We start from the raw sequence: 13,507 nt of genomic DNA on the forward strand, positions 1-13,507 counted from the left end.
GAGCGAGCAGTCGGTGGTTTTATTTCCTTGGAGATGCCATGTAGCCCGTGGGGCTGCCAGTGGGAGAGCTGGACTCCTTGGTGCCAGCCTACAGCGGGTGGGAGGCAGGCCCTCCCGACTTGTCAGCTTTAGTCCCTTCTTCCACTAAAAGAGCTACCATTTATCCAGCACGAACTGCATGCCAGGCCTTATGCTAAACAGTTACCTACCTTATTCCTTATAATCCTCAGAACCCAGTAAGGATGGTATTATCTCCTTACAGTCAACGGAGATAACTCTGGTGGTCACTAGTCGGGTTTTGGAATCTTTGGCTCCCTGACCTGAAAGTCTGAGCTCCAGAGGGAGTGGCCTGGGGTTAGTAAGGGGGCTTGGGATACATATTGAGGACCAAAACAAAAGATGCATCCCCCTCCCCAGTCCACTCAGGCCTTGCTGGTGTGTGCCCACTTCCAGGGGCTGCTGCCCCCCAGGTGCCTTCCCCATTCAGATGAGGCCTCCCACCCACCTCTGAGCTGCCGAGGCACTGACAGTCCATCCAAGGAGCTGGAACAGGGTGAGCCTCGGTCCCCTGCCGCGGAAGGGAGGAGGAGCTGTGTGGCGTCCTGCTAGGTGGGAGCGTTTGACTCCCCGCCCACCCTGGGATGGAGGACTCCGGTGTGAGAGCAATGACAGAATGACAGGCCAATTCAAGAGGAGAGTTGAAAACAAGATTGACGTAACCCTTTATTGCAAATTCTAAAGTAAAAAGATGTACAGTACAAAGTAAAATTGAAATTTCAGACTATAAACTTCCAACCCACTTATACATTCTCATTTCTCAAGCATTTCTGCCATTTCCGCAAAAAAACAGAACAGGGAACAAGTCGAGGGGGTGAGGAAAGGAGATACAGCAAGGGGAAAAAAGTATCTAGAATAATCACAAACCCCAGAAGCAAGTGAAAGGAAAGACATTTTCTCGACCTGCTGTCCTGGTGATGAGAAGCGGGGGTGGTTGGAGCAGTGCAGTTTAAAATGGCTCTCAGAATAGCAGCATTTATGGTACCATTTCATCTTTCTTAAGTTCAAATAACACTTTGCCCTTCCCTAGTGCCTTTGCCTCTGTATCTCAAAATGCTTTACAAAACATTTAGTTAAAGCCTCACAACACCCCTGTGAGGTAGGTCAGTATTATTATCCCCATTTTACAGATGGGGAAACTGAGGCACAGAGAGGTTAAGTGACTTGCCCAAGGCCACACAGCGAGCCAGTGGTCGAGCTGGGGATGGAACACAGGAGTCCTGTCCCTTTCCTGGAACCACTGGACCACACTCCCCTTTACCTATATACATTCTTCACACGCATACACACCACACGTGCACACCCGCCCACCCCACCCCACTTAGCCTCTATGTACAGCAAACAGCAGTGGGGGACAGGGGCAGGGGGTGCCTCAGGAGTGTCTGAATGGAGGAAATCTTGGCAACCTTGGACAGGGAATCCAAGAAAGCACAGAGCTGCACGACAATGTAGTAGACTCTGGTGCCAGCCTTGGGCCCCTCCAGCCCAGACTTCCTCTTTCCTCCTGACGTCCCCTCGGCTGCCCAGTTGCAGCCGATTGTTTAGGGGGTGGGGGTACCTGAAAATGAACGAAGCTTTTTGCAAAACTTTGGGCAACATCTGAGAAAAGAAAAGAGGCATCACTGCAGAAGATGCCCGGGACTCAAGTCACCAAGCCGTAACCCAGGGCCGTCTCGCCTCCGCAGCAGGCCTGGAGGCTGGGGGCCGAGGGGAGGAGGACGGGGACTGACCTACCAGCCATCTTTCTCCAGAGTGCAGCTACTGGAGCAGACCAGCCTGGGCACTTCAAGATCCTCCTGAGAGTGTTCCTGGACCAGGAGACAGGGCCGAGACAGAGATGTCCCCACAGGGGGGCAGAGGGAAGGGGCGGGACACTCCCCTGCGGCTCGAATGTGGGCGAGCCCAGCCCTGGTCTGCGGGACTGCCGTGGGGGCGATGAAGGGCCAGGGCCAGGGTTCGCTAGCAGAGTGGAGGCTGCTGGGCATCGCGCACGCCCTAGCTTTGGGGTGCTGGGGTAGTTTTTGTCCTTAACGTCCTGGTAGAAAAGGCAGAAGCAAGGCCAGTCCAGCTGGGCTGACTGACGTCATCTCTGGGGGCTCTGCCAGGTGGGCTGCCGAGGGTTCTATGGGCCTCTGAGCACTGGCCCATTAGGGGAGGAATGCCACACGCAATGGAGGAGTGGGGATTTGGGGGAGTCAGAACCTTGCTTTTCTCTCTAATCTCTACTTCCCAGCCAGAACTCTGCTTTAGACCCTCTGACTTCTCTCCTTGCCACTCCCCTCCTTTCCCCAAATGTGCTAAGGTCCCAATTCCCAGACCCACCCAAGACTCAAGAATTGGGATAGTCAAGCAACAAATGCACACCAAGACAGGCTTCCCTTGTACAGTAAAAAGGGCAATTTTTATTTTGTTTCCTTTTGGCTTATAGTAGTGATGTACTTTTTAAATCACGTCTCATTTAGAGCAGTGTTGGCCTCCATGCATTCACTAATACACTAATCTTCACTATTGGTCTTTTAACAGGTTTACATTGGTTGCAGCGAAAATTAAAAGGGCTCTGGGCACTGTTACTCCAGGGGTTTTGACTGGGAGTTTTCATTTATTTCTCCCCAGTCAACTTCTAATGCCAAAAGTGGCTCGTTTATTAGAAAGGGATGACAGAAGGTCGTGTTGATTTGGGAAGTTTTTCCTGCTCTCATCCTCTACTTTAAATGATTGGATCTCCTCCTGCCAAGCAACAAGGAGGTCAAGGAAAGAAGAGGGGAGAAAAGTATTTTTCACACACATATCAGCAACCATGTCAGCTGCTGCTCAGTGGCTTTGGCTCTGCATTTTAAATTAACAGCATCACACGTGACTTTTTGCTTTTTATTCTTTTTTCAAGGTGGATTGTGGAGTATAAATACTGCACCAAGGACCTGGCTACAAAAAATAAATATTTATATTTATATATTTATATATATATATGTGCAGTGATACTGTGGCTGCTGCTGCTTTTTGATTGGCTTTGTTAATATCTGGCAAAGCATTGCCACTTACCCACTTAGTGAAGATGTACAAAAACGTCATCATTGGTTCTTTCAGTTCAATGCCTGTTAACTGCGGGTGTAAACTGCTGGTGATGGTGTCATTTACTACCAAAGAAGTGTGGAGCAGGGGGGTGAGTGAGTGGGTGGGTGGAGGGAGAGTGGGTGAGGGCAAAGTCAGTGGGAAAAGTTAAAAAAAAAAAAAAAAAAAGAAACATCAAATAGAGTAGCGGTGGCTTTGTCCCTATGAAGTTGGTTGATGGGTGTCGGATAGCGAGGCCCATGTATTACTGAGGAGCTAGCCTGCTGGGCTGGGATCAGGATCTGAGGGAGGAAAAAGGTCAGATCTCAGAAAAATCTCATCATTTGCTCTAGTAGCTTAATGACATCACTAGCATGAGCTCTCTGGGTACCGGGGTTATCTTACAGCTCTGTTGCCCATCTCAAGACGTAAGAACAATTATGAAGTTTAGCCAAATCTTGCATAGAGTGGTTTAGAATTTATTGCACATTGGAAAAAAAATATATATTTTTTCGTTGTTTTGGAAAAGACCATTAGCAATAAAAAATTTTTTGTCTGTCTGTCTGGTTTGGGGATGTACATTGGCTGACAGCATCTAAGTTCTAAGAACAAAGAAAAGTATAAAAAATAAAAATAAACATGACAATGGCATAAGCCAGAAGCCATTTCCTATTTAATTAGTTAATAATTTGTATTTACAAAAAGGCATGCTGATAAAATAAAATTATATATTACAGTATTTATAATTCTCTTAAAAAGAATAACCGCATGTGTCAGCTTCTGTTTTGTACTGTTTACAATGCAGCCTGTACATGTTACTATACATTCATCCTAGCAGTTAGCAGGGTCACCAAAAGAAATGCCTTCACAATCTGGTATCAGGTGTAGTACAAAAATTCTACGGATGATGCCGCAGAAGCAGGCTTAAGAGAGCTGGACAGAATTTCTAGTGGTCCAACAAGTTGGAAAGCTCTGCTTACTGACTTGCTGTGGTCTGTTCTATGCAAAACTAGTCAGGTGGACTGTGAAATTACATCCAAAGTGCTTCTACTGCAAGGCAGATTGGTGTGTCTGATAGTGGGTTTTCCCCCCTCTCTATAGGATGGTTCAGGAAGAATTTATTTTGATTTGGTTCACATGCTAAAATTTCTCCTTATTCTTTGTTTACACTTCTTGACACATTACAACTGCAGCATCTTGGCTTTGAAATCTAGTCAGCAGATGACAAACCCCTGGACTAAAAACTGACTTCCCTAAAGCAGGAGATGGAATGGAACATATGATGCTCCCCCAAAAGCCCTTCTCCAGCAACAATGGGCAGGTCACTAAGCAGATAGCAAAACTGGCTGACAGGGAATGTGCTGGGGGAAGCTGGAACATCCTAAAGAATTACAACGAAATCACTTCTGCGTGAAAACCAGTGCAGTCAAGAAACCAAGTAGGCTTGGTTCAGAGGCGGCTCCACCTCTACCTCAGGTCCCACCAGTGACTATTTATACTAAAAGTAAATTTAAGAACCCACAGCCATAGCCCCAGTGCTGCTGCCCGCCCCCGCCCCCGCCCTGTGGGTTAGGGAAGCCCTGTTTGGTGGGAAAATGTGATGGAGGCAAGAGGTATCATGCAGTGTGTGAGCTTGTGACAGCCTCTCTCCAGAAGAGAGAGGCTAGTTCAGAATACCTGAACCCCTCTCCTTATCGACCCAAATCCAGAGAAAGCCACAATGCAGAAGGACATGAGACGAAATGAAGTGAGCACCCCTTAACCCCCAACGAAAGGTTGTTTTAAGTTCCCCAAATTATCCCCCAGAGATAACATGCTACTTTGAAATAGCACTTTTATCTCTACTCCAAATAAGTGTCAATTCTCCAGTATGAAGGCTACACACTCATCATAAATTTCGCAAGATACAAATGAACTTTTGTTTTGTTTTGTTTTGTCTTTAGCCCTAGGATTTGGTTTTACATGACATTATTAATACAAGCCATTCAGGATCAAAGTCTCCCAATGTACGGGACACAGAGTAGCATTAAATAGTTCATCTTTCGAAATGTGCAATGATGGCTGTATGTTAGAGATGTCTGTTAAACATATACACACAACGGATCCATCTGCTTGTTGGTTTGGGTATTTTTTTTTTGTTGGTTGTGGTCAATTGGTTGGTTATGTTTCCCTACCCAGAAGGAGTATTGAAATATTTTTAAGAATTCATAAAGAATTGTAGTGGGTATGGAATTCTTACCATTTTCTCCAAATACAGTGAGCGGTGCAGGGCTGGGTCCTGTCCAAAGGCTGACCCAGTGCAGGGGCCAGGATCAGGAGTGTCCTGTGGTGTATGGTTCTCATGCATGACTTCTGATCACGGCATGCCATCATGCAAATCATTTCTACGCATTGAACGAGCACAATGTTTGTAATTGGCCTGAGCAAGTCCTCCTCAGCCTGAAGAAACCTGATTGTTTTCCCCCCACCCATCTCCAAACCACGTGAAGCCCATGTGGAGAAGATGCGGTTTACATCAAAGAAACGGACAATTAGATGACATGGGCTAAATGTGAGTGTATGTGTTTTTTTTTCCTTTTGCTGCTTAGCTTAACTAATGTAAGAATGCAAATATAGTTTGCATGACCAAACAAACTTTTAAAGTGATGTTTTCTGCTTCTGAGAATCTACAAAATGAAAAAATAAAATCCATTTGGCTGCAACGGAAATATGCTGGTCCCGGCAGCCTCTCCTCTGTTTTTGTATCCGGTTAGTTTTGTCCTAAGTTGCATTGACTGATGTGGAACATGCAGTAACCACCTGCCCAAGCATTAGAAAATCTGTGAGTCCAGGGAGCAGGGTCCTTTGCCCTTGGCACGTCACTGCTCAAGATGCAACAGTGTTACATGGTAAGCAGACTACGTTTGGTATTGATCTTCAGGTTAAAGTGTCTCCACAGCTGTTCTGCATTGATAAGATTCAGGAAATTTGTAAACAATCTTTCACTTGCAAGTTGTAAATCTGTACAGTACTGATTTTTTGCTTCCCTCTAACACTTGGATTCTCTGACCTGTTTTTGTCTTTTGGCTCTTTCCCTTCTTCCTTCCTCTGCCCGCTGCTGTTTCTCCTTTTCAGGTTTAGTTACACTGTCATAGGATGGGAGGGAGGCTGTGGAGGGGGTGCTCTCTTTTTTCTCCCGGTGTGTGCCTCCATTCTCTAGCTTGTTGGAAGTTGTCTTTTTGCAAATGAAGCCCCGCCTCGCTAAATGTCCCCGGTAGGCACGCTGCAGGACCACCGCAGACACCTCCTCCTGCTTGCGTCGCAGAGTGGTCGTGATTGGTTCGTAAGACACTTTGGAAGGATTGGATGCCACGAACCGCTCCTCCATCTGCTGCCGAAGGATGTCCAACTCCCCGCTGTCTCCCAGGACCCGCTTGGTGAAGGCAAAGAGGATGTCTAAGCAGTGGATACGATCCCCACTCACCATTGGCAGATCCATGGCGATGAGCTCGATGGTGTTTGGCTTGGGCACTCGGAGTGGGTGCTCCAGGGCATCTGCAAAGTCTGCCAGCTTACAGTACTCAATGAATTGCGTGGCATCGGGATCAAACTTCTCCCAGATCTCATAGAAGGTCTCGAAGTCGTCCTCACTCAGAGGGTCTGCACTTTCCTCTGTGGCTACACTGAAGTTCTCCAGGATAATGGCAATGTACATGTTCACAACAATCAGGAAGGAGATGATGATGTAGCTTACAAAGAAGAAGATGCCCACTGAGGGGTTCCCGCAGTCCCCTTTAAAGCCACTCCCTGGGTGCTCCTTATCCAGGCTGCAGTCAGGGGGGCGGTTTAGGATGGGCAGCAGCAGGCCATCCCAACCAGCCGAAGTGGTGATCTGAAATAGGCAGATCATGCTGTTGCCAAATGTCTCAAAGTTGAACATGTCATCGATGCCAGCCTCGTGCTTCACGTATGCAAAATTGGACATTCCAAAGATGGAGAAGATGAACATGACCAGGAAGAGCAGAAGGCCGATGTTGAACAGGGCAGGCAAGGACATCATTAAGGCAAAGAGCAGGGTGCGGATCCCTTTGGCGCCCTTGATCAGACGCAGGATGCGCCCAATACGCGCCAATCGGATGACTCGGAACAGAGTGGGGGAAACAAAGTATTTCTCAATTATATCAGCCAGGAACATTCCTAAGAAGAGGACAGAAAACAAAAGGTTACTGAGACTGGAGATTTCCCTTCTCTTTGTTTCATGTGGTCCTATGGAGCCCTCAAGTTCAAAGGGCCTTATATAATAAGGGCCTTACTATTTAATCGAACTCTCATAATAAGAAAAAATTACATTTCAAACTTAAAAGTAGAGAAAATGATAAAAATGATAAATGACACCTTTGTACCTACCTCCTGGATTAAACAGATGCTAACATTTTTATCAAATTTGCTTCCTCTCTCTTCATCCCCAGAAGCAACCACAATAACTGAAGATAAAGTCTATCATTCTAGTGGGTCTTTATGGTTTTCCTATGTAGGAATCCATAAATAATCTAGTTATCCTACTGCATTTAAGAAATTATACTGTGTGTGTATACACATATATATATTTTAAAGATTTATTTATTTCTCCCCCCCCCCCCCCCCCATTTCCCCCGTTGTCTGCTCTCTGTGTCTATTCGCTGTGTGCTCTTCTGTGTCTGCTTGTATTCTCATTAGGTGGCTCCAGAAACAGATCCTGGGACCTTCCGGAGTGAGAGAGAGGCAATTACTCTCTTGTGCCACCTCAACTCCCTGTTCTGCTGTGTCTTCTTATTTTCTCTCCTCTGTGTCTCTTGTTGCATCACCTTGCTGTGCCAGCTCTCAGCATCAGCTGGCACTCCCGCACAGGGTGGCTTTCCCGCATTGGGTGGCACTCCTATGCAGGGCCACACTCCTGCATGGGGTGACATTCCCACGTGGGCCAGCTTGCCCTCACCAGGAGGCCCTGGGCATTGAACCCCGGACCTCCTATATGGTAGATGGGAGCCTAATTGGTTGAGCCACATCCGTTTCCCCTGTGTCTATATTTTTACCACTTGCTTTTGAGACTTACTATTATGTTTGTGAGATTCATCCCTGGCATTAAAATAATTTTAGATTATTCATTTTCATGGCTGAAAATGAATCCATTTTATGAATAGTTCCTGTCTGTTTTCCTATTCATGGACAATTAGTTTTTTTTTCCCCTTTCCAGATCTGTGCATGTGCAACTTTCCTAAGTGCTACTGAACTGCTCTTCAAAATGCTATCACATTTCCATGCCCACAAGCAATGAGTGAGGCCCTGGTTCCACCCCACTGCCTCACTACCCTTTGGTTCCACCAACTTTCAAGTATCTTCTTCCTGGGTCTGAAAGATCATTTTTGGTTTCTTGTTGCCCCTCCCCCTCTACCCTACCAAACTGGCCTAGAAAACTAGTGAAATATTGCACACTGGCATCCCATGTGTGGTTCACTGAGATCATGCTGGCTCGACACCTTTCACCTTCCCCAGGGAAGGCTTTTGGGATTAAGGGCAGATCTATGAGCTGTGCTTTCTTCTTCCTGAGTGAACGGATTATTACACTCTTTTTTACTGAGTTCTCTCTCCTGTGCAAAGTTTTGGGCCTTTTATGTTGGTGAAGCCTTTGGTATTGATGGGTTTGGGATAGACAGGAAAAGGTGACAACTGAGGGTTATGCCTGTTTTAAGTGTTAATGGGTGAGGGTAAAGGGGTCACCTTTATGACCCCTTCATGGTCCAGCAAAGTGTGTTGAGATGGAAAAGCCAGCAAGAGTCAGGGCAAAAGCCAGGCCAGAAATGAAGAACAGGCATTTCAATGGAGTCTCTCCCCCTTGTCATATCTCTTAGGAACCTACATATGGTGATATGTAGCAGAGTGGAAGACACTTCCAGCCAAGGAGAGAGAATCCTCAATAGACAACGTAAAAAAAATTCAGAGAGATGGCAGTAAGGGAGATACAAGAAAATATTAAACAGACCCAATGTACATTTAAGTCCCTGATTAGATAATCATACTCAGCTTCTTCAAAAAGAACAAATTCAGGCCAGATTCCAGAACTGACTGAGATTACTGACCGACCTCCCCACTGCTGTGCTAGTTAGAAGCGTGGCCTGCTTTCTCTCACGGGGAGATGACTCAAATACCCAGGATGCACGGGATGGGTGGCCACTGCGTGGGAGGCGCCCTGCTGAGAAACATCTTCTGTGTTCCCACAGCATCCCGTACAGCGCCCTAACCCAGGACTGATAAGGAGGTGGGATTTACTGATTTACTCATTTGTCTCCCCCTTAAAGTCCCTGAAAGTTTCCAAGAGTGGGGTTATGTTTTATTCTTTATATCCCTGGCACCCACCACACTGCCTAGCACATAGGAGGTATTTCCTAAACATCTGTGGAGGGAATGCATGGGTCCATGTCACAGCATATATATGCATATTTAGGTGCAGAGACAGAACAAGGTGGGGGGGTTAACCTTGTCTGGGGCTGAAATGAGTCAAGAAGGGGTTAAATGGACAAGTAAGCCTTAAGAGACAAGATGATGCTTTGTGTACGGTTTTTTGTTTGTTTGTTTGTTTTTGGAGGTACTGGGGACAGGACTGAACCACTGAGCCACATCAGCTTCTCTGAGTTAGCTTTTTCATTTGTTTTGCTTGCTGTTTGTTTTTGTTTTTTTTCAGGAGACACCGGGAACCAAACCTGGGACCTCCCATGTGGGAGGCAGGTGCTCAACCACTTAGGCCACATCTGCTCCCCTGTGTAAGATTTTGAAGGATGAATATGAATTTGTCCTCACAGAGAAGGGGAGAGAAATGGGAAAAAGAGCAATTCAGATAGCGGGAACACCAGTGAAGGGATCCTCTAGGAGGTTCAGGGCTAATGTTACCCTCATCTCCCTTTAGTTATAAAGAAAAAGAAAAAAAGAGAGAGAATACTATACTTACGTTTTATTAACGATACTTAATAAAAAATCTCAATCATCAAAAGTAGCAGCATTTTTCCTCTTCATTTTAGAGTACCGTCTGAGAAGAGAGGGGATGGTTTGGACTGTGGGTTTTCTATCTCACCCAATGATGGGTGGGCAGAAAAAATTCAAGGAGTGGACAAGAGCAACACTGACCATGTGTGTTTTTTGGGGGGAGTAAGAGCGAGGACTTAAGCAGGTGGCTGGGCTCAAGCACCAGTGCACTCCCAGCCACAGTTCTGTCTCGCTGGGCCTCAGTTTCTCAGGCTACCTGAAGGGTTGTTGTGAGGACTTCATGAATTAAAGCATGTAAGGCACTTAGAATTGTGACTGGCACATAGTATGTGCCATGTAAGTGTGAGGCAGCATTATTATTACTTGGAAAAAAGGGTGCTGAGGTCAAGTAAAGGTGGGATGGTATGTTGAAGTTAAACAGGATTCTTTCCTGCAGGACGGCCAAGAGGTTTCAATCAGCTAAAGTGTGCTGTGATACTCCACAGGGAAATGCATTCAATATACGGTGTTTCCCAAAGTAATTTGATCACAAGATTCTTTTCTTGGGGAGAAATTTGTGGGATTAGTGTTCCTTTATCAACATCCTTTTGGAAATGCTGCTCTGGTGGCGAGAACAAGAGGGTGTCACAGGCCAAGGGGGAGGGCTAGCTGCCTGCTGGAACCCGTGGTCACCACCTCACTAATTCAGCCTGGTCACCTGAACTCTGAGGGTAGTTCCCACAGCTCTTAGGCACTCTCCCTTTGCCAGAATAGGTTATTCAAACCTACTTGGAACCAAGGTAGAGTTTCACCATTTCAGTTGCCTTTCAGGAAAGTAAGGATAAGTTAGAGCAATCAATAGGGCCACATTTCCTTTTGTCTACCTGTCAGCAAGGACATCACCCCCTTAGATGCCTTTAGGATGGAGGGAAATGCTACGTAGTTGCTGTTAAAAACACAGACTTTGTAGTTACCATTCCCCCCCTTATGATCAAGGTCTTTTTCCAGGTGCATTGCTAGTTGGCACTTGCTAATAATTCCTTAGTGCCAGCCAGGGAGGCTAATCCCTGGGAGTCATGGCCCTCACAACAGGGAAGGTAGTGCATTTACATGCTGAGTTTGGCTTAAAGAGAGGCCACATTTGAACAAGAAGGAGGCCCTGAGTTACCTCAGGAGGTAACGCTTAGGCAACATGTAATACTAGGCTAAGTTTCAGTTTCCAAAGAAAAGGTTCATAAGTACAATCAATATTAAGGGCCCAGCACAATGGTCCATCCTTCTTCACTAGGCACTGCCTGTGTACTTGGGGGATTCTTGCTGTTCCATTAGATAATGTAGCAGAACCTCTGGGATGGGGATTTCAAAGTAAGTCAGGAGGTCACTCCAGAGGTTACACTTATGCATGTCTCAGCAGGATTTCATTGACTGCCAAAGTAAATAGTGCCTCAAATAGTGGGGCTCCGGAGGGTTCCAGAGACATCCAGATACCATAGGTAGAGGAGACAGCTCAGGAGTTTGGTGCCCTGCCAGTGGGTCTTATCTTGAATTTATGCTCCCCAGTGTGACAAAGTTGGATTCGTTTGTGGTTTCCCTACACATGGCTCTACTGCCATTTCTATTTGAACCTGTAGTTAGTACTATACTTGACAGGTTTATGTCCAAAAGATTTAAATCTTTGGTCTGTTCATGTGCCAGTTGAGCCCTAAATCTCAGCAGAGTTGCCACACCTACTCTCCAGTTCATTGGACTCACCCAGGACAACTAACAAGGAGATGATGATGGAAAACACCCATCCCAAGGAACAGAGAGAATCTGCAACTGCAAGCAAAATAGTCCCATCCATCTGCCCTGTGAGAGCTAAGCTCCTCTCAATTAGAGGTAGAGTGGGCATCACTGTTCCAAAATCCTCAAGATTGGGGAATGAACAATGGATTAAAGTAGACTTACTATTATTCATTATTCCATTTAGCAATGGAAGAACTTTTATTACTGATGTGGAGGCAGTGGTCACTGGAGATTCTGAGGGGAGGGAGAGGGAAACATAGGTATAACGTGGGGGCATTTTGGGGACATTGGAATTGTCCTGTATGATGTTGCAATGACAGATACAGGCATTACATATTTTATCATTACTTACAAAATTGTGTGAGACAGGGTATAAACTATAATGTAAATTATAATCCATAGTTATATGTTCATCAATTTTAACAAATGTATCACCCTAATGAAGGATGTGGTTCATGTGGGAAAGTGTGGGAGGAGGAAGGAGTGGAGCATATGGGAATCCCCTATATTTTTTATGTAACATTTATATAATCTAAAGTTACTTTAAAAAACAAAAACAAAAACATGGACTTCGGGATCAGATAGGCCTCAATTTGCATTCTGCCTCTGCTACTTCCTTGTTGAGTGACCTTGGCCATCTCTACAGTGAAGATAATAGAATAGCCTATTTCTGGGGACTACTGTAAGATTAAATGAATAATCTCTCAAAATGTACCTGGCATATGGTAAATTCTCAGTAAATGGGCATTTCCATCATCATCATCATCACTACCACCACTACAATATTTCTAGATTTCATTAGTATCAAATCTAATACTCTTACTGTTACTTTTTCCACTTTTTCCTTCTATTGTAGCCATATATTTGACAAATTTCTTTTACCTTTTTTTAAAGGTAAAGTAGTTTTTTCTTAAAAACTATTTGGAAGCAGTAACCAAACCTAATCTCCCCACGCCCCCCTAGAACCACAGAATTTACGATCCAGGACTACAACGAATGCTCGATAGAAACCTATTCACTGTATTACCTGTTAGGCAGGCCCACATGATGACTTAGGGGCACACATGGGTTTAAACTATGAGGGGAACCTGCCTGCACTTCGGACCTTGTGGAAGTTGTTGCTCTCCAAGGAATGTCATCCCCAAGGCCAGTCAGGTCCCCTGAGCCCTCCCTTCCTGCCCCACTCACCCACAATGGAGAGGATGACTACCACGAAGTCAAAGATGTTCCAGCCAATGGTGAAGTAGTAGTGCCTCAAGGCAAACATTTTGAGCACACACTCACAGGTGAAGAAGATGACAAAGACCAGGTTAATCCAGTAGAGAATGTTCTCCATCTGCTTGCTCTGAGTATCTGTCTCTACCATCATTGTCACCATGTTAAGGCAGATGAGCATCATGATAACAATGTCAAAGGCTTGTTGAGTGACGAAGTCAAAGATGATACCTTGGATTTTGTTCTGGGGAGGGAGGGGAGGAAAGATAGAACAGGATTCATGACAGGCTGACCAAGCAGACCCTGTGGAAGCTGACATCCTGTTAATCAAGTACTTTCTGATGGCCCACTCTTCCTGCTCTACCAGGAACATGGAGAGAAAGCAACATCAATACTACCTCACAAAGTTTTCTAAAATCGACATTCT

General features: G+C 45.5%; 1 protein-coding gene across 2 annotated transcripts in view; it reads right to left on the reverse strand.

The window, feature by feature from the left end:
* Positions 1-5,232: 5,232 nt before the first annotated feature.
* SCN8A (sodium voltage-gated channel alpha subunit 8) overlaps positions 5,233-13,507 on the reverse strand; it is a 104,149-nt gene continuing 95,874 nt past the window's right edge. For both annotated transcript variants that reach the window (XM_071218883.1, XM_058308204.2), the window contains 2 exons: positions 13,054-13,324; positions 5,233-7,281 (listed from right to left, as the gene is read on the reverse strand). In XM_071218883.1, the coding sequence (XP_071074984.1) occupies positions 6,134-7,281; positions 13,054-13,324 (1,419 nt within the window). In that variant the 3' untranslated portion in view covers positions 5,233-6,133. The remainder of the gene's footprint in view (positions 7,282-13,053; positions 13,325-13,507) is intronic.

This window comes from Dasypus novemcinctus, chromosome 12, assembly GCF_030445035.2.
Source record: "Dasypus novemcinctus isolate mDasNov1 chromosome 12, mDasNov1.1.hap2, whole genome shotgun sequence".
Lineage (NCBI taxonomy): Eukaryota > Metazoa > Chordata > Mammalia > Cingulata > Dasypodidae > Dasypus > Dasypus novemcinctus.